This window comes from Apteryx mantelli, chromosome 1 (genome assembly GCF_036417845.1).
Source record: "Apteryx mantelli isolate bAptMan1 chromosome 1, bAptMan1.hap1, whole genome shotgun sequence".
Lineage (NCBI taxonomy): Eukaryota > Metazoa > Chordata > Aves > Apterygiformes > Apterygidae > Apteryx > Apteryx mantelli.
Genome location: NC_089978.1, coordinates 105,896,168 through 105,923,374, shown reverse-complemented (window position 1 = coordinate 105,923,374; position 27,207 = coordinate 105,896,168). Strand labels below are relative to the sequence as shown.

General features: G+C 37.4%; 1 protein-coding gene across 1 annotated transcript; it reads left to right on the top strand.

Annotated features, from left to right (window-relative positions):
- Positions 1-301: 301 nt before the first annotated feature.
- MAP3K7CL (MAP3K7 C-terminal like) lies at positions 302-27,207 on the top strand. The gene is made up of 5 exons (XM_013955265.2): positions 302-319; positions 575-683; positions 8,820-8,881; positions 18,383-18,498; positions 26,937-27,207. The coding sequence occupies exons 1-5, from the start codon at positions 302-304 to the stop codon at positions 27,115-27,117; spliced, it is 486 nt and encodes a 161-aa protein (XP_013810719.2). The 3' UTR covers positions 27,118-27,207.

The window sequence follows — 27,207 nt, the reverse complement described above, 5'->3', positions numbered from 1 at the left end:
CCATGCAGGCAAACCCCTACATCTGCACAGAGTTCCACTGAAGAATCACCACCAAGGTTTGGAGAGCCAGTACCTTTCTGACCATTAAGTGTGTGACTATCAGGCACAGCTTGACTGGGGGAGTATGGGCGGAAGGTAGGAGGATGGGTTCCTCCTCATTGCCACCATCTGGAGTGGTGTGCACGTTTCCAATCACATGGCAGGCTTGGGGTCATGTTACTCTCAACTCCCCACCCCTTCTTCCTTCTTCACCTTCAGAACCAGGCAGCATTGCCACGAGTCAAGGCTTGCTGAAGGGGCAATGGCGGGGAGCAAGCAGGTGAGGAGAGGGGAAGCTTCCTTTGCCATTGTTCTTTCTAATCTGTAAATAACAGAAGAAAGGCAGTCTCTGCACTGAATTTCACTTAAATCCTTTTTAAATGGAAAAATGAAATGGCACCCCCTTGACTTTGATTCTGAACATTGCTTAGCTAGAATGAGAAAGGTAGCAATGAATGCATGAAAAACATTATTAATTCATTTGTTGGATGGTGTCACATGCTCTGTAATAAATATATTGTTTATATTATTGCAGCTGGAACAAACAAGTAAAAGCATTGACTCAAGTGCCCACATGATCACCACCGCCAGGGTACCTGCTGATAAGCCAGTACGAATTGCCTTCAGCCTGAATGAGTCCCCAGGTACAGTTTAATTTACAGAGTAATCCATACAAAAAAATTGCTTTTAAATTGTACATGTTCTTGCTAGTGTTTACAGTATCAAGTGAAGTCCAATGTTATGGGTGGATTTTTTCCTGAGTGATAGCATGTGAGCAGTTTTCCTGTCCAGTAACTTTTAATGTTTTCATTAAAAATTTCACTGGACTTAAATCACTTGACTGACATTTTAGATGTTAACTTTCTTTCAACAGTCTGTGGAACATCCTTAAGATTGTAATTAACTATCAAACTTATTTGCATACACAGTGTATCTGATTTTGAGGTATTTTAAAAAAAGGAAAGATAAGGACACTTCATACTGAAGGTGAGGCTAGAATAGGAAGAGACTTTCCGTTCAGCAGGAAGGCTGAAAAGTGCCACACATGCCCAACCTGGTGAAAGCTTTCAGGAAACGGATGCCCCGCATGGCACGTTCCCCAACAAAGCAGCAGAAATAATTCCACTGACGTTTATCCTGTCAGTTAGTGCTGACTGAGCATTAACTTCCCCTACATAACCTGTGCAGACATGACCCCTTTGGATTAGAAAAATATTACTAGTTTGTACTTTAAATTATATTAAGGTCTAGAGAGCTGTTGGCATACAGTAGAAATCAGAATGAAATAAGGTAAATAGGAAGCTGGGAAGCATCCCAAAAAATACCAGGTGTGCTTTTGCTAAAGGTGAGTGCCTGAAGTCAGGGTAGAGACGTGTTTGTAGCGTGAAATACAAGGATCTCTGATAACAGTAATTGAAATCCACTGTTGATGAGTACTTTGTGAGATGGCATGCATTGTAGGATACTATGTTAGGCAGCTTTCTGAGCTTTGCGTGAATACAGTCTCAGCCTGGATATAATTTTGTCATATTAAAAATATTCAGAAATGCACATTAGATTTCTTAGTTAATTATTATGTAATATTTTTTTGTGGTCACAAGCCTGCAGTAGAATATCCTCCCCTGTGCAAGGGGACTTAAAATATACATTTTCATACATTATTGCACATAACTTACAGCTCATAAATATGAGTGATACTGAAAAGTTGGGAGAAGGAATATAAGGAAATACATGTGCCTGTCTGTGAGCCCCTTTTTCATAAATTAAAATAATTACATTTTTACTACAGAAACTAATTATGAACCATTCTCCACTCTCAAGCTGTAATAACAGGATAAATTTGTTACAGGAATTATGGCAAAGATAGGTCTTAAAGAGAGATGTGAAAAAAAGGGGAGCGCTCTTACAAATTATGGAAAAAGAATGCTTATGTGAGGAACTGAAAACAAGTCAAGGAAAGCTGAAACCATGGGAAAATCAAAACGGGTAGAATGGTTTGTGACAAGAGACGGCAGTAGGAAATGACAAGGTTGTGAATAGCTTGGAAGAAGAAGGACATTAAAGGCAGGAAGCTTAAACTTCCTTAACATTGCATCACATTTTATTTTTTACTTTTCTATCCTGTTAATAATTCCAACCTCTCTCTTAAAGTTTATAGAAAAAGTCTCAATTACAGAAAGGTAGTACTTTCTGTTACATTTTGTTAAACTTTTCTATAATTTTCAGTCATTTATTATGCATATACAAGGGTTCCTACTATGTTTCTCCTCCTTGGCAAGGACATTGTTCTCAGTTCAAACAGAAGTTGCCTGTTTTAAGTGTGATAGCAAAGCATCAGGTGAGATTTTTTTTTATATACTCCTAGGGTGTACAAAAAAGTCCTTCACCAGGGCTAAGTGGAGAGGGAATCTGTCTGATTTAAACTTTTCCTTAAATTTATCTCATTTGAAAGGCACAGTGACAGGTTTCACCAAGTAAGGCTGTATTATCCTTCTGGGAGCTGTACAACTGCTTACTAGGAGGAACTTACAGCATAACTAGATATAAAAAGGGGAAATGGAATGTTTCTTCTGGGTGGTGATTATCTCACTGGCTAGGATTGTAACCAAGCACTGGGTGTGAGAAGCACCAAAAGGAGAGACTGCACTCAGCTCAAGAAAAGAGACTTACTTTCTGTTAACTGACATACAAGAAGGGATTTGGCTTATCCTGAGCATACAAGAATAATTTAATTGTGTTATATTATTTGTCAGTCAACACATGATGACTGAAATCCTGGCCAGCCTTGTGCAGTATTTTCAATGTGAAAGTAGGCTAACCAATTCCTTAAAAGTCTCAGGAACAGCCCTTCAGCTGCTGACAGGGATGCTATATAAGAAGACAATTTTATTGTGTGTCTCTTATTCCTGTATATATAGATATCTATGTTTGGCTCTTTTACTGAAGTTTGATAAGCTGACATCAAACATAGGTTTCCCAGGGAGTGCCTGCATGCCATATTGCACCAGTTGACTTAAGGTACTGTTTTAAGTTTATGAGTTTGAGACATTTTGTTTCAGCACAGCTTATATACTTGAAAACTAATGCAAGTTAAACTGAATATGATGTTCAAAAATTAAAATAAGCATTCCCAAAGAGAAAGTTGGTTGTGATTTATCAACATCAATTTAATTAAACCAATGAAATTCAGTATGTACTAATTTATATCATTAAATCTTATTTATTGCACATTTTAAGATAGAATATATTAGGAACTTTATTAAATTTGGTATAGTGGATTTGCATTGTGCAATTGTTCTAAGGAAAGTTTTATAGGTAAACATTTCTTCACCTTCCTTCATAAAATAAAAGTCTGAATCTAGCTGAAAAGTTCTGCTAGCGACATGTGGTGATAAATGACTGCTTTTGAAATTATTAGTAATTTCTTTTGTTTGAAATTAGTCTACCTCTAGTAAGCACTCTCCAGAAAAAGCGCTGATAACAAAGGCAAAAAGTGACAGGCAATGGAACAACGTGCTATTTGCAAGCGTAGCAAATGACCTATTTTACACCTCTTTGTCTTTGTTAGCCTAGTGACCATGAAGAATTTTTTCTTTTATAGTTAATAATGCAAGGGTGTGTTTTGCAATAGCTGCTTCTTCAATAGCTCCTTCACATCCTTTCTCCATCCTCATTTTGGTTCTAATAGCAACAGAGGATTTCCAGCTGACAGTGTATTGGTTGAAAACTGTTGGGGATTGCTAAAATATATGGCTAAAATTTACAAAGCTCATTTCCTAAAACTGCACCCCACATACAATTAACTGACTTGATCTCTGGAAACGACGAGAACCATTATGGCTTAAGATATGTTGTTAGCTCCCGAGGATAGAAATGTGGTTACTTTGCCTGTCTGTCGAGAAGCTGGCACCCTGGGTCCTTCTTTGGGGTCTTTTGAGCACTTTTGTGATATAAATAAGAAATTATTATTTTAAGAGAAAGTGAGAATGTCACAGTACATTCACATTTTAGTTAGGGCTTATACATGTCTTTGCAGCCCCACATCTTTAAGTAATCACAAGAGCTGGACCTTATTAGGATAGGAAGTACCTGCTGTTGTATTGTGTGGAAGTTTGAGAGAAACTTAAGGAAGTTAATCCTCAGAGGGGCAGAGGCTGTGTCTTCCTCACAAGACCTTTTTGGCTTAGATGAAGGTATACTGAGCTGGAGGGCTCTGCTCTTATCTCTTCTGGTATGGGCTGTTGCTATTTTGGGGATGTCCACAACTCTTATTGAGCAAGCCTTCATAGCCTATTCCTGGGTCAGGCAATGACCATTCCCCACTATTTTGTGAGTGAGGTAACTGAGAGGTTGCATAAGGTCATTCCAGGCAGAGCTGTGAATAGAACCCAGGGAGTTTCATGCAACACTGCCAAGTCTCAGTCACTTAGCCACAGAGCCTTCCAGGATGAATCTGATAAGTCTGTGTTGGTCTGTCGGTGACCATCGCTCTAGCTACTAGTTCTCACTGCACTTCCAGGGCCAGGACTGGATCCCCTGACCCAGTGTTGTCCCCCAGCTAGTTGCATTACTTGCAGCAGAGTTTGAGCATTGTTCCTGTGCAAGGGCTGATCCACTTACAGGATAACAGCCTACTTACATTACCAATTTGATTCTTTAATTTAGGAGGAAGAGATCTGAATACACTTGCCCACGCATGGAGGAGAAAAAAATAGTACCTGATCATATAATTAAAGGCTGGATCATAACTCAGTTACTCAAGGAAGCAGAGTTGTGATTGGCATTTCCTAAATTTTGAGTGCCTGATTTAGCAACCTTAATGTGCTCTTAACACATTTAAATTTGTATATTCTATTTCTATCTATCTTTGCATGTAGGGTCTTCTCTAACTGTGAAGATCCTAGAGAAACTGTAATTTGTGAGATTATAGTACAAGTAAATTTAGATGTTGTCCTTAAAGTATTTATTCATCATACATACATTGCCCATAGTTCAGCTAAACAGCAGCCATGTAAGAAGAGACTGGGCTGGTACCCTTCACTGTCCCAGACAGACAGCAAAGTGTGAGCAATATTGCTTGTTTGTCTACATCATGGAGGTCTGGGCTACTGGGACCTCCACAAGGCCAGAACATGATTAAAAAGCAAAGCTTTCCAGAAAGCGTGATTCATTCTTCAGTGTGCAGCATTAGCATGTATCAGGGGACTGAATGCATCAGGGAGTTCAAGCTGTAATCAGAGTACAGGTCTTTTAAATCTAGACCCCCAAAATTAATGTCAGATCTATGGGAAATCAAGAAGTGCTACTTATTTAGAAATCATGCAACATACTTATTTGAATTTCAGAGGCTGGTGATGAAGTCTCTGAACTGTCTCACATCATGGGTTAGAGCTGTTGGCTTTACTGGGATGTCCAAAACACTCACGTGTACAACTTTTCCTCCTTTTTGTTTTTGGTTTTGACCAGAATCTTGACTCAATTGCAGCTGCAGCAAGTTGCTGTTTTTGATAATTTTTAACAAAACTGATTTTGTTAAAACAATCAGCTTCAATTATAAATCCAGTTTATGAGTGATAGGGAAGGGAGGCAAAAAAGAATGACTGCAGAGGTGAGATGCTGTTTGTATCTGGTGTAGAATCAGCCTACTTATTTTCAGATTTTGTTAGGCAGAGAAAAGCCACTGACTGTTAGAAAGAAAGTCTTTGATTATATCAATGACACCTTATTCTGATTGCAGAACTTATTAAATATTGATAATAAAGTGAGAAAAGGAAATACAGGGAATTTTCTGAATTCTATTGTCTAGTGAAGGAAATGTAGAATAGAAAAGAACAAGTACAGGTAGGTAAGCAGATAATTGGGAGGGTGTTTTGATCTTCAGAATAATTTCAGTGACATTTCAGATATTTTCACTGTTTCTGATTTTCAGAGTCATAGATTTTTAAGGCTAGAAGCCAGTGTGATTTAGTCTGATCTCCTGCATAACACCCAGTATTCAAGCCTGTAAGGGCAATACTGGTTCTTTTGGAAGAACATGCAGGAGTTTATAGCTTTCCTCTTGACTTTCTGAAAATATCCTCAAAAGAGTCTTAGGAGGTGAATGATTGCTGTCATTTCCCCCCTCTGTGAAACCTAAGCATGTGCTTAATTTTTGCCAAATGATTTTTTTTTGGTCATTGTTGTGTTTGTTGCTCTGACGACACTGAAATACAGACTGACCTGAAGAAGTAATTTATTTCACTGGAAGCTGAGAGGAAAGTTATTGCTCATTTTGTGGGAAACAAGCTTGCAGTTAAAGATTTCCATTAATTTTTGTGGACTAAATAGTTAAGCTGAAAATTTCAGAGGAGCCTAAGAGAATTAGGAACTCAAAAAAATTTCAAGCCACCAAAGTCCCCAGCTTATCTGATGTGCAGAACATCAGACGATTTAAATAAGTCTTAAACTAGCATAACTAAAAAAAACCCTAGCAGCTGTTCAATAGATGCTAGGGCAGGCCCATTATAAAATGTACTATGGTATGCCATAATGGTTAGGATACCAGTATGTTCTATTTTTAGTACCATTGACTCAGTCACTTGAGTTCAGAAAATAAGCAGGGAACATCTGCTTATTGAAAGGATTTCCTCTATAGTACTTTCTTTCTCTATTCATCCTTTTTAAAGTATTTCCAAGCTTTAAATTTTTTTTTTAATGGTTCTTTTTTGAAGGTAATAGAGTATATTTCCTAATATCCTGATACAACATTGACTTTTTTTATTACTAATAACTGATTCAGTGAAAAAAAAAAAAAAAAGCTAATGTTCCTTTAAAAGTTCTTGGGGTTACTTTTGCCTTGTTTCTGTTAAGTTAAAATCATCTGACGTCCCTTCTTACTGCTACTGTACCAAAGGTTGTACTGCTGGAATTGTCAAAACAAATATCAGCTTAACTGCTGTCCACGACTCAGGTCCAATATCGCTGTCAGACTATTTAACAACTATTCAGCCAAATATTTGTAGAGCAGCTGTACTCCTAGTCCAACTGAGTCCTATTCCGTCCTTCCTTTTAGCCCTGCCATATGATTCATCTTTCTTCTTTTAGAATATTAGTCTATTTTTAAATATTGTACAAGAAAGCAACAGCAACTTAAAGATAAACACTTTCATATCAGCATGATACAACTCTATATGATTACAGCAATTTAAGTATTTTCCAGAAGGGAAATGTTTGGGACAGAGCATACAAAATGAAGGTATATGGGAGGGGGAGGTAATGTTTTTTGTTAATAATAGCAAGAATCCTCCCCCGTAAGATACAGTACTTCACTTTGGTTTCTGCAGAAGTTCATTGTTTTGCTTTTGCCTCAGTAACACTGTATCTTTTTCTTCTCCAGGCATCCCTTCCTAAAACTTTTTGTTTGCATAGGTTTTCACAACAGCGTACAGACGGAGACTAAGGATAGCTTTTCTCTGTGGTGCCCTACTCTAGCTATGCTAGTTGAACTAATGTTTGGACTGTACGTTAGCTAGTATGTTCATTCTTGATAGAACAAGATGTCTTATTTTACTTTTTCCCCCAACTTACTTTGCTGTGTGACCACTGATGGCAGGATAAAGAGATAAAATACGTTTGACACATAATTTAGATCCTAGTCTATACTCATTAAGAATATACAGAATACTGCTTTGATACATGGTTCTTTTAATCTTTTGGGGACTTTGTTGTACCTTACAAGTCTGCTGGCACAGATCAGTTTGTAGGATCTGACCTATGTTAGCAATTTTCTCCTGTGAGAGATATCCTTGTTTAATTTTGACACATTACAAATAATTGACTCTGTAAGCTAGCTAACAATAACCTTCTCTTTACCTCCCATAACCTGTAGTAAGATACATAAACAGTCATCACAATCCAATGCAAAACTGATAGCGTGAAAGTCACCAAGTAAGAAAAACTGCAGTGGCTAGTTGTGACGCTACCAACTATGATTCATATTTCTGATCTCAGTCCAGCTACTAGTGGGCAGGTGTCCACATCACAACACTGACGTAACTGGCACACTCTGTCCCACCTTGCTGGAAGCCTGTACTAAAAATAAAAAAATAAATAAAAACACAATTTGGCTGACTGTCATGAATGAACTGACCCTATCACATAAGGATAGTCACCTACAGGTCGTAGTAAAGTTATTTCTTTGCAGTATGAAGTTGTTTGTAGTGCTTCCCCGTTCTAACCATGTCTGTGTGGGTAACAGGCTTCTAGTTCCAGGTTTGCCAGTCTGGTTTGTGCATTCTTGTGGTTGCCTTTGGAGGGTGGGAGAAAGCATTTCTGTTATTGCTGTTTTAACCCTGCTAAGCCATTGTGCTGTGATGGGGAAGACATCTTTCCCTTTCATTGAAGTCATGACCTCTTTGACAGTAAGGATGCTGTCTGTGGAAAATTCTTTAATTCTTTGCACTGTATGGACAGCTCAAGAAAAAAGATTGTTTGGATTTACTGTTTTAATTACATTATAACATGTTCTATTGCTGTGACTGGTTTCGTTTTGCTTTCTAATCACCGCAGTACAAATTAGGGTTTCTGTCTTTCCAACACTTAAAGATTTTCTTATTTCCAACTCACTAGTATTTTCAAGGAGTTTATTGAAGTATCTCAAGTGTGGAAAGGAAAGCATATACAAAGGTGTTTGAAGGATCCTGATATTATAGAGGTTATATGCAATGTACAACTACATCAACAGATCATTTGAAATGCCTTTTCAGTAGATATTGGCTTTTCACTTCATGTTTACCTTTTAGATGATGCTTCTCCTGAAAACTCCTTCCCTTTGGCATTTCCAGAACTAGATCAGCAGCTGCAGGTAAACTTGTTTTATTTATTTATTTATCTATTTATTTATTTTAACTACCATTCTACTTCATGTTGACTAGATTTATTATATTAGAAAACTCTGGATGTTACACTAAGATGGGATTTTCAGTGTTGCTTCTTTAAACTGTTAACATTTCTTGAGACTTTGTTTCCATGAAAGGAAACATTTTCCTTTCAAGATCTGCAGAAAAATCATTTGACATTTTTAATCCAATTGCGGAGAAATATGTCTATTTTTACAATCTCACAATCTTTTTTTATTTTTTACAATTATTATGCAAAACCTAGCTGGGAACGTTGCCCTACAATGAACAGTTCTTGTGGTTTTAATGGGAGAAGGTATGAGCCAGGTATTTAACACCCATAAGCTGTGTGAAGATTGTTATAATGACCTTTCTCTGAAGCATTCCAAGAAAATGCAAAGGTATATTTTGCGGGGCCATCTTATCTCTAATCTTGCTTAACTAGGGCCAGTCTCCAGTATAGATGATAGCATCCTCAAAGTTACTTTAGTTTATGCTGCTTAGCCAGCAAGCCTAGTGGTTGCTCTAGCAGATGTCTGCAGACAATGCAGGGCAAAAGAGGTGAACGCTTTTGTGACCAGGCTGGTTTGTGATGCCAGAGTAGCAAGACAGAGTCCTGATACATTGCTCAGTCAGACGTCAGGCTGTGGAAACTCCATGGTTCAGTGGGCGCAGAGCCAGTTCTGTATCCAGGGATTATTTCCCTTTCCTCTGTGGCAGTTCTGGAGTGTTTGCTGGCCATTGCAAGGTACTTCAGATCATCTGTGTCCCAGGAGCATTTAGACTTCCTCTGATATTTCAATATGCAGGCAGTTGTTTCCTGAGTGTAAACTGAGAAAGGCATTAGCAGACCATGCTGTCCAATGATGTCACCCTTCCTGTCCCCATCAACTGGTGAGACAATACTGGAGGGCTGCCGATCTAAAGGACTTTTTCTCTCCTGCTGCTCTCATCAAAAGGATGACTGAAGAAGGAATTGAGGAAGACAGAGACTCTTCTTGCTCTGTCTCTCAAATCCTGAGAATAGAAGCAGGTTCCTTCACTGGGCATAACTAGGAAAGATTAAAGGGATGAACAGCAAATTAAGATCTGCACTGAGGGGAACAGGGTAGTATGTTTGCGTCTTTGTTCTGCAGACCTTCCAGTGCAGCAAAGGACAATTGATATTTTTTCCCTCAGCAGAAATAAATTTGAGAAAAGCAATACTGTTTTGTGACTGAAGTGCTGAACTGAAATTCAAGAACCTGCATTCTTTTTCTCACTCTGTCAGTGACAGACTGTGTGATCCTGCAGAAGTTGCTTCCTCTCTGTCTGTGCAGTGAGGTTAATAATTTTTATCTTCTTTGTTAAAGAACATTGAGATCTGTGGGTGACAAGAGCTCTAAAAGGGCAAAGTATGATTATCATTACTACTATATTGGTACGTAAAAACAAAATTACCAGTGCTAGATGTAGGTACTTTACAGGCAAAATGATGATTTTTTATTAGGACTTTCACAATCCATTTGTGGAATATATTATGTACTCTCTAAATGTGTACTTTCATGATAGATTGAAATTGTTGCCCTGGAAGCATTCAAGTCTGTTGGATAAATAATAGCCCTTCAGTAAAAGTTTTCTAAGCGCATGCAGAGCAATTCCACTAAGTACACTCTTTTGATCTGTTAAGTACCTAACATTTTTTCAAGAGAAGCCTAAATCTTTCCTTTACCCTCATGATCTCAAGATGACAATAAATTCAAAGAAACAGTCAAAGATTTTGATTCAGATAATGTTCTTTTTATTATCCTTCAGAAACTTTTTTTTGCTAGTGAGTTCAAAGGATAACTTATGAGAAGGATCTGCCTGACTCAGCCACTCTAAAGTCAGTGTTGGTACTTTATCCTTTAGCTTTTCAAGCTTATATGTTCATTTATATTTAGATGTCTTTATGTTCAAGCTGAGGTAGTTACATCAACACAAGGTTCTGAGTTGATGCTGTGGTAACAGGGCTTTTAGCTTTAGCAGCGAATATTTGAATTTCCTTGCTTTTGTCAGTCTGGATCACAGCTTAAAGTTATAACCATTTATATAAAGTTATAACCATTGCATCATATATAAACTGCTTTAATGTTTCAAACACACAACAACTGCAACAAAGTTATAATTTACCTAGTTGTATTTTCTTATTAATTAAATTACTTTTTTTAATTGCTATGATCCAAACTGATAATGGTGTGTCAGCTCTGTATAGCATGTGGTTGCAATTTATGTTAATGTAACCAACCAGCTTTGAAAAGAGCTAGCTCCCATATTACAGTAGGAATTTAACAACATGGACTTCAGCAAGACCTATGTAAGTATTGAATGGTGGAGTCCCTTGTCGTTCCATCCACACTTTTCTCTATCCTAAAGTTAGCTAGTATAAAGCAGCAGACATGAGGTTTCATGTAAATGTACCCTTTAATCAGCTGTGGCACAGCAGTCTGAAATGCTTGAATTTGTAAGAATGCTGGTACATAGTTTCATAATAAAAATATCACAGCTAGACCCACAAGATTTTCATCACCATGCCGTAAATACAATCAAAGGCATTAATATTTTATTTAAAGAAACAAACTATAAATGCCTGGTAGGTGGCTATATAATAATATGCACTTAAAAAAAAGTAGTAACTTGCCAGCTCTCAAACATATAGAGGAAAATTTTGAAACTTGTAAGAATGAAGAGCCCAAATTAGTTGATCTTTGGGTTGGATTTTGAAAGCGGCTTGAAAGATATGCAAGTTCTCTGAGTGACTTGGAAAATCGGAGCCTTAGAATTTTATGCATGCAGGCATCAGACCACAGCCTGAGTCTCAAGCAATTTGCACCTCTGTTTTGGGCTTCAAGCCCTTGTCCTTCTATGTTAGGCCCTGGCAGACAACTTGGCTGTCTGAGCAGAATTACCTAGCGTTCCCACTTTTCCCACCACGATCCTACCATACTTACTCCCTGGGCACTGGTGTCCAATGGCAGGGCAAAGTTCACTGCAGCCTTCCCCCGTCATGGTTGTGAAACCTGCTCTCAAAGCACTGATGCCAACTTTACAGAGTTAGAGGTAGAACTGGCTATAGAAAAGGTATTTGTAGAAGACTAATTGCAAATACTTAGTGCTCTATAAACACTCTTGCAAGAGAACAATCTTAACAGCTGAAAGCTAGAGCTTCTTTCTGAAGAATAAAAATGATCAGTCAAGCATTCTGATCTACTACATAGATTCAGACTGAAAATGTTATCTTCTCAAATTACCTTTTTGAATGCTATGTTTTCCAGTATTTTTAGGGAAGATGTTCCAACGAGTAATTTGTAAGAAAATAACACCTCTACTATAACTCAAAAGTTTTAGTTTTATTTATTTATTTATTTATTATAAATATTATGTAGGATCACCTCAGACAGAAGCCCTATATATGAGAATAGAGGAGCTTAAACTATGTGCAGGAAAAGACTAGTCTCTTTTGCAGATTTATTAATAAAAATCATGCTGTTCCTGAGATGCCCAAGTAAAACAAAGCTCATATTAATACAGTTTTTTCTTTTGATTTCTTTTGTTTGCAGTCCTGGAATTTTTTATTTTCCCACTGAAGAGCAACACTTTGAATAAGGATAAAGCACTTGCTTTTTAGAGTTTCAATGTTTTTTCTCCCCCTTGTGTAAGCAATGAAGTCAGCAGTGCAGAGAAGATAGGTTCACTACGTTTGTCAGTTTGTTATTGGGAAAAGTTAACCTTTGCCCCATGGACTTGGCCTTGGAAGGAGCCTCTCTGATTAGCTGCGTATTGGGTGGTGACCTCTCTGACAGACATTCTATTAGTGGTTATTTGCTATATTTAGACACTACATCAGCATCTAAGGCCTTGTTGTTTAGTTCACTGAATATAGATGAAGGTATCCAGTGTTAAATACCTACATTATTAAGCCCTGTATTTTGTCTCTCCTGTTCCAGCATTTCCTGTGATTTGCTCAGTTCCTCTCTCTCTTTTCTGTGAAACTCTTTTATTCCAGCTGAGAGTTTCATTCCGAACAGGGAAGAACAGAACTCATGTACAGACACACAGGGAGTCTGGTAACTCTGTACCATCTCATTTCATGAAATCATGAGCTTGATAGAGGCATTTATATCATATTTGGTACTATAAATTTTCTGAAATCAATGGAGTTAGATGACCATAAAATTACTGCAAGAGAGAAGATGCTCCAGCCATTTATCATATCAGTTTATTAAGTCAAAGAGAAGTTTTTCATGCTTCAGTTGGAAATGTCTATACAAAAAAGCAATGAAGATATTTTATGTTATGAAAGGGACAGTTTGTTATATGTAACACACATTTAGCAGAAACCTTGTTTACTCTAGAACTTGAATAATGGAAATCTCACTTCTACTGATTGTCAAGACCCTCAGTAGAGGCATACAGATAATTTTAGAAAATTAAAAAAGTATACTGTATTTTATAATATCTGGTATTTTGAATATGTATTAAATTCCAAGAGAATTTCCAGAGTGTCGTGGTACTCTAGAATTAGATTTCATGGCCTATGAACTTGATAAGCCTCCTTTAATCTTGCTGTGATACCTATAATCTTATTTTAGGTTATGTAAATCATGCATATTGACAGATTCAAAGTACCATACTAAGATTGGAAAAGAATGGAAGATCTCTCAGAAAGAAGACCAAAACTGCCAATTCCTTACATCCAGCTGACTTGAATTGTTTGGAGGGAAGAGAGCTGCTTATTTTCATAATAAGCTTCTGAACTAGACTAGAAATCTCCTAGACTAGATATTTGAGAATGGCTGAAGAGTTGCAGTTGCACAACAAAACCTAGTTACAATGTATAGCTATCAGTTTTGCTTGGTATAATTTGGTTGTTTCCATCGTGGAAGAGTACACAAGGCCATATAATGAACATGGGCCACATGCAAAACATTGTCACTGGACTTTCTGGTTCTCCAGAATGGTTTAGCTAGAAATAACCAAATCTACAGAAAGTGAGACACCACTCCTTAATTAGACCAGTGCCAAGGACTGCCTTCTAGATGAGTCCACACGCTCAGCTGCCAAAAATGCATGACACAGTATTTTTCTTTAAGCTTTAATCTTTTCAGAAGCAAACTTTGATTTATTTTTTTTTCAAAGAGCCCAGAAGCAAAAAGTAAATGCAAACAACCCAAAGTACATTAAAAAACAGAGTGTTTTTAAGTTTTTGAACACTCAGGTAATACTATCAACTACACAGAACTTACCAGTTCAGCTGTGGACTTTTGTGGATACAGAATGCTGATATTCATATGGGAAGGCAAAAAAGGCAAAACACACTTTGTCATGCAAGTAAAGTGAAAAAAAACCTGAAAACAACTGTCTTTTAGTTGACCCCCAGCAAAGACTTTGATTAGAACAGCTCCTTCAACCTGTCTTAAAAAACAGGTCAGCTCGGGCTCTTCTATTTATCCATGAACTGCCTTTTCATAGCATCTTTCCACATCTTTCTTTTCTGATTCCAAATAAAAATGTAAACAAATAGTGCATATGTCTTATACAGGTGTACATGCACTTTTGCAGTTACAGAACAGCCTGTAACAGAGATCTCTTAGTGTCTATTTGCTAGACTCTGTAAAAAAGTTTGTCAAAGTGAGTTACTCAATAAACTATAGAGAAATTTTCCCTTGCTGAAAATTAGGGATAACAGAATAGACCAGTAGTATCAGTGAAAGCTGTAGCTTTTGTAATAGTTTTGTGAACAAAACCAGAGATGCTGTGCGCGCATGTTTTGCCAGCACAGGAAAATGAGGATGGATGACGCCAAAGCCTGAAATAAGCAGGATTAAAAGTAGCAACTGTTGCCATTAAATATAACTTTCTTTGGCAGGGGCTTTTTTGCTTATGTAGCAGGTATGCTTTTATATATATTAATTTCTGGATGGGCAAGATATGTCATGAAGTAACAAGCTCGGGCTGTACTGAGGAGAAATTAAAGTATGGTTGTTGGATTCTGAGTGAAAAAGTACATACTGCAAATTGACATTTATTAAGGTCTGTTCTAATTAGTTGCCTATGTAAACTCTTACCAAAAAACAGAATACAGGCTTCATGGATGAAAAATACTTGGCCTGGGAGTTCCATTTCTTTTTCTCTGCCAGAGGTGAGTTGCCGAAGGAACGCCATCAGCATAGCATCTATAATACTGCATATGGCCTGGTCACAGGCATTCAAAACAGGCACTGAAGCTGGAATGGGGGGCAAAACAAGACAGCTAGAATAATCTAGGGAGAATGGAAATGTCACCTAGGAGGGATTAGAGGAATGTAGCTTGGTTGACCAACCAAGATGTAGGTTTGAGAATTATATAATACATCACAGAGGTAAAATAGGATAGAGAAGAGCTATTTAAATGAAGGACAGTGCTGGCACGGGAAGAACATATACAAACTTGTCTTCAATAAAATCAAACTGGCAATTAGAAATATGTTTCTAATCCTTGGTAAGGCCCTGGGGCAGTCTTCTGGCTGGGGAAGGGGACTTAAATTGTTCTAAGGTAGAACTTAATAAGACTCAGGGGTTTTGTAGGTTCCTCCCAACTCCATTTAGATGAGTAATTGTTACTATTCTGTTATTGTTCTCTCTTCTGTGGAAATAACTTAATACTGTAAATGTCTGCTGATTGTTGGGGTTATGGCTTTGGAACAAATTAAGTTTTGCCTCTGTTTCTGCATTTGTTTTTTCAGGAGTTTGCCCTGCATCTTCTGAAAATGCTTCTCTTGATGGGGACAGATGTATCATTAATTCTTTGTACTCTTGTTTATGACAAAAAAGTAGGCTGGAAGACATGGGTAAAATAATTTATCTATGCTTATGTGTTGGTTTACATTTTCTGGTTGGCAGAAAAGAACTGACTAGACTGTTTTATCTCCACATTTTTCTTGTTGTTGTAGTAGAGCAATCTGTTAAATAAGGAATGCATAAGCTTGTGTGTCATGTACTAGTGGGCAAATATTACTCATGTTAACTGTAGGCACTATCTGCAAAAACCTCTGATGGAAATTTCAAGTTTTCAAGAATGCAAACCAAAATGCTCAGTCATCCGGTCCCAAAAAATCATAATCAAATTTACATTTTAAAGTATAAATGTCATTCCACCTTAACTTTTACATGGTAAATAGGCAGCTTTTCACAGTGAAAAAAAGTTCTCGATTTAACGCTTGATAGCATCACTCAAGATTGAAGCAAAATTGTATGAAGAGAATATTAGTAAATGACTATTTCTTGTTGACAGTTCATTTTGAGTGAAAAACTTAAAATATCAACGTAAGAAAAAATGACACTGAAGAGGAAACAATGACAGGAAGGGGGTTGAAAGTCAGCAACTGGTTCTAAGTGGGAATTAGATACTAAGTCTCAGCATGACTAGATAATTTTTAGCTCTCTAAATATAACTTTTGAGTGGGAAGATGGAATATAGAAACTGAATGCTGCTTTAATTTTTGAATTGGTTTACACCAGCTAGATTTGCGGAAACTACGGTGGAAGCAAAAGCAATTTTTTTTCTCTTCCAAAGGATCACTGTTTAGGGACTTTCCCCCTGGGTACTGTTCAAAATTGTTTTATTGTGATGCATTTGTTGTTTGCTGATCTCTGGTAGATACCAGAGCTACTTTGGCTCATCCTTGCATTCTTGGATTAGAGCACTGAGACTTCTATATTCTGTCCTGTTAAATTTATGCTTATTATTTGGGTGACTGTATGGATGGTGCTATTGCTCATCCCCATTGAAATGCAGTTAATATCCCTTTCCTAGGAACCAGCTTCACCAAGTAATGGACAGCTCTTTCCCTGAGGTCCTGACTTCTCCACAGCTCAGACCTGTGCCGTGAAGCAATTTTGACATAGCATTTTTACATTCAAAACTTGGAAAATGAGTGTCTGTTTCAAAATTTCCATGAGGAACTAGGTACCATATAAAAGTACTTGTAAAGGTCCATATACTAGTTACATCTATGCATTGAGATCCATCTGAAGAAGACTTACGCTACCTGCTGGATTAAGCTTCGTCTCTGAATATGTTTAGTGAAATTTAAATTTGTAGTTCAGCTAAAACAGAGGATTGCTAGTTCATAACAGGAAATATCCAAGAACTTGTGCTTTTCTTTTTCTAACAATGTCATTGGACTACTATACTACAAATAAGAGTCAAAGTAGGACAACAAGAAGTAAAAAATTATACACTTTTATTATGAAAGTCAACTGGAAGTTCTTTAACTGGGCAGTAAAGGAACTATTTTAAGTGCTTCCTTTTGCTTCAAACAGGTGGCTCAAGCATGCTATTTGGAGTTCATTTACAGTCAATTGATTCATGGCTAATAACTTAAAAATACTACACTTCCTGAAAGTGTTATGGCCAAAATGTGACAGTCAAGTCTGAAGCCTGAATTAAGTTGCATTCTTTTTAAGGAACAAAAAAGCACCGACAATTAGCCAGACAGTATTTTCAAGATTTTAGCTGTAATTCATATGAGGAGTCCCAAGATAGAGTGGTTTCTTTGACATATTTATTACCTCTAGTGTGCATTTAAAAAAATCCTCCTTTCTGCCCTAATGTAGGTATTCATATTAGAGGGCTTTTGCCTTCACTCTCTTTCTTATCTGGATTTTTTTTTTTAATTGCTGTCATTATCCTTCTACTTTTAACTCTCATCCGCACCGCTCATGGAAATTCAAAACACTGTGCAAATATAACTTTTAACTCTCATATCATTTCTGTTAACTAAGTATTTCAGATTGAGGCATTCCTGTGCTAGAACCTGTCATGAAATCTTGGCTTCACTGGAGTCAGCAGTATAACTCCTGTTGAGTCCAGCAGGATCAGCATCCCATCCCCAGTTTTCCAGTTCATGTCTTGTGCCATTTAGTAATAAGCTGGGAAAAGCATTATGTCTATGAAAAAGAATAGTCAATAGCTTTCCATATCTTTCCTTCTCATCTTGCAGAATTGGAGAATAAGAGCTTGTTTGCACTCAAATGACCTTTCTGCTCAGTGCTGTAGTTTCTACAGTGAAAACATGCTCTTGTATTTTATGTTAGTGTAGATATGGATATGACCAATGAACCAACTTTATCATTTTTGTAGCAGAAAAAGAGGGAGGTAAGGGAGAAATCTTTTTTTTTTTTGAATAATCTTTCAGCAATACTTTAAAAAGTCAACAAGGAAAGTTCTGAAAATCCTAATAAGGTTTGAAGGTTTATGCATATTCTTATACATGAAAGTGTTTTTCTCTTCTGTGAAAGGCCGTCACTAGTACTATTAGGCTAGATCGTGCAGTGAGGGTTAAAAGGAATTTTCTCTAAGTAATTGTCACAGAACTGAAGATAAAGACTGTGTCTTTCAAATATGCATTTATTCTAATATTTCATTCAAAAGCAGTATCTATTTTTTTCTTCTTCTATTCATAAAGCCTCTGCCTCCTTGTTATGACTCTAAGGAATCTATGCAGGTCTACAAACAGCACTGCAAAATAGCAGAAGAGTACCATGAGGTCAAGAAAGAAATTGCTCTGCTGGAAGAAAGAAAGTGAGTAACTTTCCCAAAGTATTTACTGTTGTATATTCTCTTTGTAAAGCCCTAGTCTGAAGTTGTGTATCTCAGATGATATTTTCTGACCTTGTTCCTCTGCCTGACAGTCCCGATTAGGCCATTGATCCTTAGGATCAACTGGGAACTAAGGACACTGCATTGTCATAGCTCTGGGCCCTCCGTTATCCAGCCGTTCCCTAAAACCTTCATTGATAGCTTCTAGGACACTTGTATCTTTGTTACATAAAAATCTAGCTCAGCTGGTGCAAGTCCACTTTTTAGTTTTAAAGATTTTTTTTTTCAACTTAACTTTATATGTTTTAATGAAAAGTGTATGAATCCTCACTTTGGTTTAGATTATTTGACTTAACATTAGTAGTGTGTTGCCTCTATGTACATTCACATTTTAGGTGTTCATATCCAAACTGCTTGAGCAGGTGACCTTTTTTTGGCTATGGCCTGTACTCATACTCCCTCCATCTTCATGTGACTCTTAAATGGCAAAGTGCACTCAATGACTCTCAGTTCCTCTCCACAAGAAACCTGACAAAGGCATTCTGAGAGAGAGAAGGAGGAGAGTGAGTAGTGAGTGTATTTACCAGACAACCAAGCCCAAGGAATAACAGTTACTGCTAGGTAAACATTCTTTCTCCTTCAAATGCTTTTCTGTTTTCACATTCACACTGAGGGTGACTGCAAGCAGTGTTGCCTTCCTAAAGGAGAGTTACCTCAGTGTGGATATCTGTGTCTTCTTGAGAAAATAAAACCCATGCATTCCTCCAAATGTTGCATGATGTTTCTGTGATGGTGCAGTGCATAGTGAAAGAAGGAATGGAGCCCTTCATAGTATAGCAACAGAGGTCACATGAGCTCTGGCAGAGAGGGCCCTGAGTAGAGGGGAGGAAACACTGTACCTGTTTCATAGCAGTCTCAGTATAGTTGACCACACAGTTCAGCTGACTTTGCATCCATGGGAGCCTTCAGATGCAGAAGCATGCTAGTGGGGGAAACTTGAAATGCTGTAATCTTAGCAGTAAAGATAGCCAAATATCTCCTTGAATCCAAACTACACAGGATGAGAAAGTGAGACTTGTCTTTATTGAGGTTGATGGCTATAGACACAATATGGTTAGTCTTTGCCTAACATGTTGGAATTAACTTGAGGGTTCCCACTACCACATCCCCTTCCATTGTAGGACTTTCATGGCACTTGGTTGCTGACAGATTAGCACAGAGTTTAACAAAAAAATAACCAAAAGAGATTGACACTAAGTTCACCCAGTGTTTGCTTTTGATGTCTTGTTAATTAAACTTGGCCAATCAAAAGTAATTGGTGAATTAAAAAAGCTGAATATAGAAGATAATTAATTCAAATAATTTTACAATGATTTGTCAAACTGATTGTCTAAAGTAAGCTGCTTACATGTGTCTTTAATAATAAAGTGATTTCAGTGGGAACCATGCGTGTTTGACCTCCCTGAAAATCCAAGCTGAATATAAAATATTAAATGCTGATTTAAGTGCTTAACTTTATATGTATAAACTCAATAGATTATAAACACAGTAGATTATTTGTTTTTCAGAGTGTATTAATATTATTGCATTATTATTATTGACACATGCCTGAATTAGCTATGCACATTTACAAGTAAACTTGAGGCTCTTGAAGGCTAGACACATATATTTATATTTTTGCATCTACAAGAATGAAATTTTGACTGCATTTTTGCATATCTATGCAATCTATGGTACTAGCCAAATATTTTGCTCCTTGGGAATGCCAGATACATGCACAAAATTGTTTACCTGAGCTCAAAACTACCCTAATCAGCCTCTGAGAGCAGAAGGGAGTCTCTCAGCCGTGGTCATTCTGGATGAATTAAAGGGCCTCAAACTGGCATTTTTCTTGACTCCACCAGTGCATGTCAACACTGGAACAACGTGAGGAAGCTTCCACTATTGCTACCTTTGCTGAACCTGTTCTGTGTGCATAAAAGACTTCACTCCCCAGTAAACTTATGTTAAAACAAGAGTGGCTGAATAAGGGAGCAAATTCTCTTATTGTTTTTCTTATGTGCTTCCTAATTACGTATTTGTAGCCTAGATATTCACATGCTATGTAGCTGTGAAATGCCTAGACCAGCACCTTTCACCACCTTCCAACTCCCCTAATCTGAAGAAAGGATACCTAATTTTCTACAGATTGGTATGCTATGATTATTTGATTTTGAGGTTGAGAAAGGTGCAAGTGCCAACTGAAGTTTTTTCCCCAGCTGGGAACTGTTTATGAAGTCCCTCTCCAGGTAGATTCTCCTATGTCTAGTATTTTGGGGGAGGGCTCGTGATACTGCCTTCTCACCCTTTGTGGTGTCTTTCCTTTCTGTAAATGTGTTTTCATAAAATCTGTCAAAAAACAGCTCTTTGTGAGACCTCTTCATCCCCATCAAGTTTGGTTGAAATTGGACAGTGGATTCAAAAGTTATTAGGGCACATATACCTATATACACACACATAAGCATGCATGATCTGAACACATTAACCTTGATTTTTATATAAAACTGTAAAGAAAGGGGACATGTGTGTTGTGGTGAAGGAGTCAGCAAGAAGTAAAAGAAGGTTTTTGTCTAGTGATCAGTGACTTTTTTATATAAAAATATTCTCAACAATAACAGTTTGAAAGTTGAAGAAAGTTTATGGGGTGGCATATGCTGAATTGAAGAGGTCAAGATTGGATCACAATGGCTGGGATGACATGTATATTGAATATTCCATTCTCAGAAGAGAAAGAGGTTTTGTCTTTTAGAAAAGAAGTTTGATGAGATGCACGGCTTTTAACCTCAAAAGTAGAGTTGTAATCAAATTGAAAAGGTGGAGTTGTTTGGAGCTTTCTGAAATTTGAGCAGATTAGATGTTTTGATCTTACTCTACATTTGAATTTGAAGGTATGGAGATGTGGATTCACAGTTGCCTAATATACTTGGTATCTATAATCTATTTCTTTTAAATATTAAATGCAATAAAATGGACAAAGATAGAGTTTCATTCCTAATAATGTGAATAAATAGTAAGTTGTGCACTGTTCTTCAATTTACATTTTTACCAAATGCAACCAGAAGTGCTGTTGGATGATTGCCCTGCCAGTTTTCTTAACTTCCTCTCAACAGATTAACTCATTTGTGGAAGTCAAATGTCAGATCCTACCTGTCAGTATCTGCACCTGTGAAGCCTACTGGTAGAAAACTGTACTCGGAAGATTAATTATAATGGTTGTCAGGATCAAAGCAGAAAATGGATTGAGCAAATTTTTTGGATTTGATGGTTAGGAGAAAGAAATCATTTTAAGTTAACCTGACATAAATGTTCTTAGGGGTGTTGGAGCTTTTTTGTAAAACAAAAAATGGAATAATAAACAAAATGGTTTTTTTTCCAAACTCCAAAGTTCATATATAAAAGCAACCTTTTATATATGAAATAATGTATGTAGGTATATTTTTAAAGAAGGCATGTTTAAGAAATAGAAAGTTGAATAACATTGTTTTAAAACAGTCAAAACTTATTTACCCTTTCAAAACTTTTAAAAGGTTTTTAATTCTGCTTAGTTTGAGTTGACTGACATTATAGTATAAGAATTATGTATGGCTGAAGTATGGAAAGGTAGTGGTGTAAAATGACAGGGGTGGCTTTACTTCAGAGCAAGAACAGGAGCTTATTTGCCCTTTTCTCTTGTATACAATGAAGATGGCAAAAGAATGTATTAGGCTAGGAGTGGGAGAGAAGACGACAACTACTTCGCAGGAAAATAGGAAATGTGTAAGAGGGAAAGGGAGGCTGCAGGTTTAAAAAAAAAAAAGGGGGGGAATCATAGGGCAAAGCAAATGAAAAGGCAAAAAAAGATGTTGCTCAGGAAAAAGACAAAAGCAAGGAAGAATTCGAACAAATTTAAAAGAAAACTGGTTAGATTTTTTTGCTAATATAAATGATCATAGCTCTGTTTGCTCTCTTCACTCAAACTCTGCCCATTTATGCCAACAAAATGTAGAGCGAGGAACAAAATCAGTCTGGAATGGGAGACATGATAGAAAAGAAAGAAAAGGGTGTGGAAGTGAGAACACACCACATTTAGGTCACAGAATGTAATTTAATTTATGTTCCAGAAACACACATGTATTTCCATAACAGATGTTTTTGAGTATCTAAGTTTGGGTGAAAGGGTTGGGATGGCTGGTTATTTTGAGCACTTGTTATATTGCTATTACTAGATAATGACCCTGGATTATGTAGTTAAATATTAGAGTTGCCATGGTTGCTAGCTATATCTATATTCTTAGCTCTGGCTGGTTTTCTCTTTTTCCTCTCCCAGACAATTCTAATATAACTCTCCAGAAAATATAATTTGACCACCACCTGATTTAGGATCACTCCTTTTCTTTGTCATGGATATGATTTATTTTCCTTCCTTTACACATATTACTATTGACATGCTGTGGAGATGTCTGTTTAATTTTATGGGGCCATTCCTTATGCTTTAGCATGCTTTGATGATCCTAGGAGCATTTCCAAGGTCCCAAGTCCAAGTGGTTTCTCCAGGCACACTGTGTCTAGACTGTCTCTCCCAACACTGTTGAGGCAAGTAGTCAGGTACTTCAGAAAAAAACCTGGTATAAACCATAAAGACAACAACCTTTTATCTTACTAATATTTCCATTCTGGACCTGATTTTTCATCAATTTACACGTATCCAAAATACCCGTTACCTGCCAAATCAGTAGAAATTAAAACTCTTCCAATACAAAGAAAAACTTCAACCTGCCCTGTTGCATTGATGAATACTTTCCTTTTATGTACCGGCATCTGAGAAATAATGTCATTACATTAAAACTGTCATTTACACTAAAACAGGCTATCCCATTGTTTTAAAAATTAGTTGCTAGACTTTGAACATGCAAAGGCAGTCTTCCCAGAAAGGAACTAGCTCACTGGGGTCTCCTGATTCCTTCTGATGTGAAAGTTATGCCAAATACAGAATGAGGAATTTACCTTATGGCACTGCCACAAGAAGGTACAACCCCATGTCACCCGGGAAGAACTGTATAGTACCACAGATGCAGGATCCTGAATATATTGCCCACAACTGGGGAAAGACAAGTCTGTCTCTTCACACTGGGAAAGTTGTTTTCCTTGAGTCCAGTTCATCTCCAAATACACTCACCTCCAAAATCTCTTATTTGCTCCATGTTAGAGATGAGCTAGCAGGAATAACTTGTTTTGGTATTTATTCAATGAGTATATTACTGTAAGATTGCTCTGTGCTCCACATAGGTAGTCATTAAGGCCAGGACAAGAGAAATAATTTCACTAAGACCATGCTAGGTTTTTCTTCCTGCTCTGGTGTGGCTTGTGGTTTTTGGTTTATGATGCAAATCACACTGGTCTTCCCTTCCCACCCCAACACCTCCCGGAAAAACGAACACTGAAAGTGTGCATTACAGATTGTCTCAAAGCTTCAAGTACCTCAGCACAGAGTAGAAAATACTTTGTGAATGCTGTTAATGTTTAAACACAGGGTAACAATTAACAGAAAACACAGATTACACAATGCTAGATCCATTTATTAAGCATCCATAACAAAGGCTAGATGGTGCAAGAGCTTAGCATGGTGTTCTTTAACCTCTGAAAGCTAGCTCAAATCCTGGATTAGATCAGAAGCAAATGTTAGTTAGTGTCCTCATCCTTTTGTGAGCTTCATAAACCACACCATTCATAACATTTAGCAATTCCCTGGTACTCTAATTTTAGATCTCTGTGGCAGGCTGGCAGTATTTGCTTGAAACATCACCCTACCCTGTAAACAGGTGTTGATTCTGATGGGGAGGGAACAAGTAGGTTCTGCTGACTCAGAAGTGGGCAATTTTACTACCTCAGTGCAAGGAAGCTGCTTTCTGGGAGAGAGGTTCCAGAGTCTGGGCTACAGAAGCAAGTATACTTTGATCTTAACCCATTTGTATTTTGTGTAATAACATTTTTCCTGGGATTTAGCTTTCTTATCTGTGCTGCATGAGTTTTACTGGAAAGCAGCATGAAAGCCATACTTGCTCACAGCCTCCTCTTACCAAATCAGGACTGACATTCATTAATAGAGCTGTCTGAGTTTGCACACTGTCTGCCAGTGCCAGTTCTGGCTCAAGTCCAGCAAAAGTAGTTAGTACTTTCTTTTACATGTACTAAAAGTTTGCACGGAAAAGGTTTTACCTGCTTTTAAGATGCTGATTACTTATTAGTGTGTTCACTGCACCTCCCTTTAAGAACTTGATAAGCATAAGAAAAGTAAGGAGGAATGATTCTGAATTAATTATTTTGGTACACTTCTGAGTGAACAGTCTATAGTTTGAAAAAGTTTCATCCTTCACTCCAGCCTTGCACAAGCAGCATAATTGCAAAGAAATACTACTGTAGCTTGCCTTTGGTCTCAGGAAACAAAAATCTTCCAGAGGAAGCTCCAAGTGACTGAAGTGATTAAAGCTGGTAGATGAAATCTGATTGTCCTTAGATGCATTTCTTACTCCCTAAAATATACTTGCAGTTAGTCATTTGTCATCTCTAATCTCTAATAGGAGCTAGAATATTGAACTTTCTCCCCAGATCAGTTCATCTTGGCCAATTTGAAAATTGGTTGGTCTAGCATGGCCTAAGCAAAGAGAAATACACCTGTTAATGTCTTGCTCCTTTTACAAATTTTACAACTGTATTATGCCAAATGTTAATAGAATTCGGCTAAACAAAATATAGCCTTAATATTTTTCTCTTGAAAAGTTGTTCAGATATACCTGGTGAATATATCTTATTCCTGATGAAAGGAAACAGAAGAGGTCTTTGCTACAGCATAGCAAAGTGGTATAAAACAAAGCTGACATATCTAGCTATGGGAGAACATCTGAATACTTCAACTCTTGGATGATTTAAAGTTGCTGCAATGGCTGCTACTCTCCCTAGTTGCTTTTGTATGGGAAACGGTTGAGAGAAACGAGTGTTCCAGGGGTCTCTTCTAACATACGACTCCTTGAACTGCAGTAACTGTTACTGTAAACAACCAGCTAAGCCATGAGCAAACTGTGCTATCACTGAAAGCTGTAATAAACAGAGCGAGATTAAACTGATCCTGAAAGAAGGCCAGACTGAAGAATTTTTTCAAAACCCATATTTCCTTACGCAAATATTGAAAAGTTAGCATTTTATGAATACTCTGTGACCTGCAGAGATAGAATTACTAGTCTGTAAGAATTTCCTGTCTGAAGGCACTGGTCTAGCTTGACAGGAGGGCTGGCAAGCAAGAACACCCCTTTAGAGATTGTGGAAAAAGCTATCCGCTTTGAAGACATTACATCTTCTCGCTGACGCTCTACAAGCATTGTTTTGGCATGACTGGGAAATAAAGTCACAGGGCTATGAGCAGTTAAAGATTAACTAATCTCAGAGATAGGATGATCAAAAGAGCTAAGAACCTTTTAAAAGTGATTTCCTGTAGCAGGGGTGAAGAAATGATTTGAGTTAGAGGGGAAAAAAAGCACAGGCCAGGCTAATCTGCTGGGTAACTAAGTGGAGAGCGATTAGATACGCAACGAGTTACTCATGCATTCAGTGTGTTCTGTTGTTTTAAGACCTCTTTTATCTTACTTCTGCTGAGGTAATTTCAATTGAGGCTGTACAGGAGACTGCAGCTTCTGGTCAGCTCTGGGAATACAGGGAACTGTGTGACTCCATCCTAGAAGAAGCAACAGCTTGAATCCTCAAGTGTCTGCTCTTAAAAAGACCAGGAGGGGTCAGGTTTGCAGTTCGATAGCTCTGCTCCTCAGCAGTAGAACTAAGGTCTGCATGTGCATAAAACAATACGGAAATAATATATGTAGCTCAGATTCATGTGCCTACTGTTTTCTAGGAACATCTTTTTTATGGCAGAGAAAAGGAAACCAGGCATGTTTCACAGATTCTACTGATAAAGCCAACCAACCAACCAACCAAAAAAAAAAAAAAAAAAACCTTTGCCCACTTTCAAATATGTTTTATATTGAGAGAAAAATACATTTTTATTCTTCTTATGAGCCATACAGGCAAAATATTAGCATACAGTCTCTAGGGACTTGATTCTCCCCAGTGTACTGCATGTTCAGCTCTAAATTATCTGAAAATCTGAAATTAAAGCTATTTGAAGGTCCTCAGCATTTTGCAGGTTTGGTCACTGAAGAACAAACGTATCAGAGATTTTGAGAGCTTAATGTTTCAAGGGAAAAGGACGACTCTAATCAATTAGTTTTCTAGGCCTCTACTGCACAACAGCTCAGGTAATACCATATTAACAACCTATAGTCCAGCTTTAATATAACACCTAATAAATTTTTGTATACTTCAATTTTTAACCTTTATTTTTTCATAATCGTCAGAAAGGAGCTGATTGCCAGGCTGGAACAAGTGGAAAAAGAAAGCATGGATGCTGCTCAGCTGGCTAAGGAGTATGCAGAACTGACAGAGGAGAATCGAACACTGAAGCTGGCCCAGACACAGTGTGTAGAACAACTGGAAAAGCTCAGAATACAGTATCAAAAAAGACAGGGATCCTCATAACTCTCAACTAGCTTATATGAGGCAGTATAATACAGGATTGTTCCTGTGGTGGAAAGAGATTTTAAAATAAAGGTCTGTTAATATGTTATA

Bases quoted from the DNA above. Each gene is read 5' to 3' on its own strand.
- MAP3K7CL (XM_013955265.2), top strand. The intron at 684-8,819 runs GTACAGTTTAAT...TTTACCTTTTAG, and splicing joins CAGCCTGAATGAGTCCCCAG to ATGATGCTTCTCCTGAAAAC. The intron at 18,499-26,936 runs GTGAGTAACTTT...CATAATCGTCAG, and splicing joins GCTCTGCTGGAAGAAAGAAA to AAAGGAGCTGATTGCCAGGC.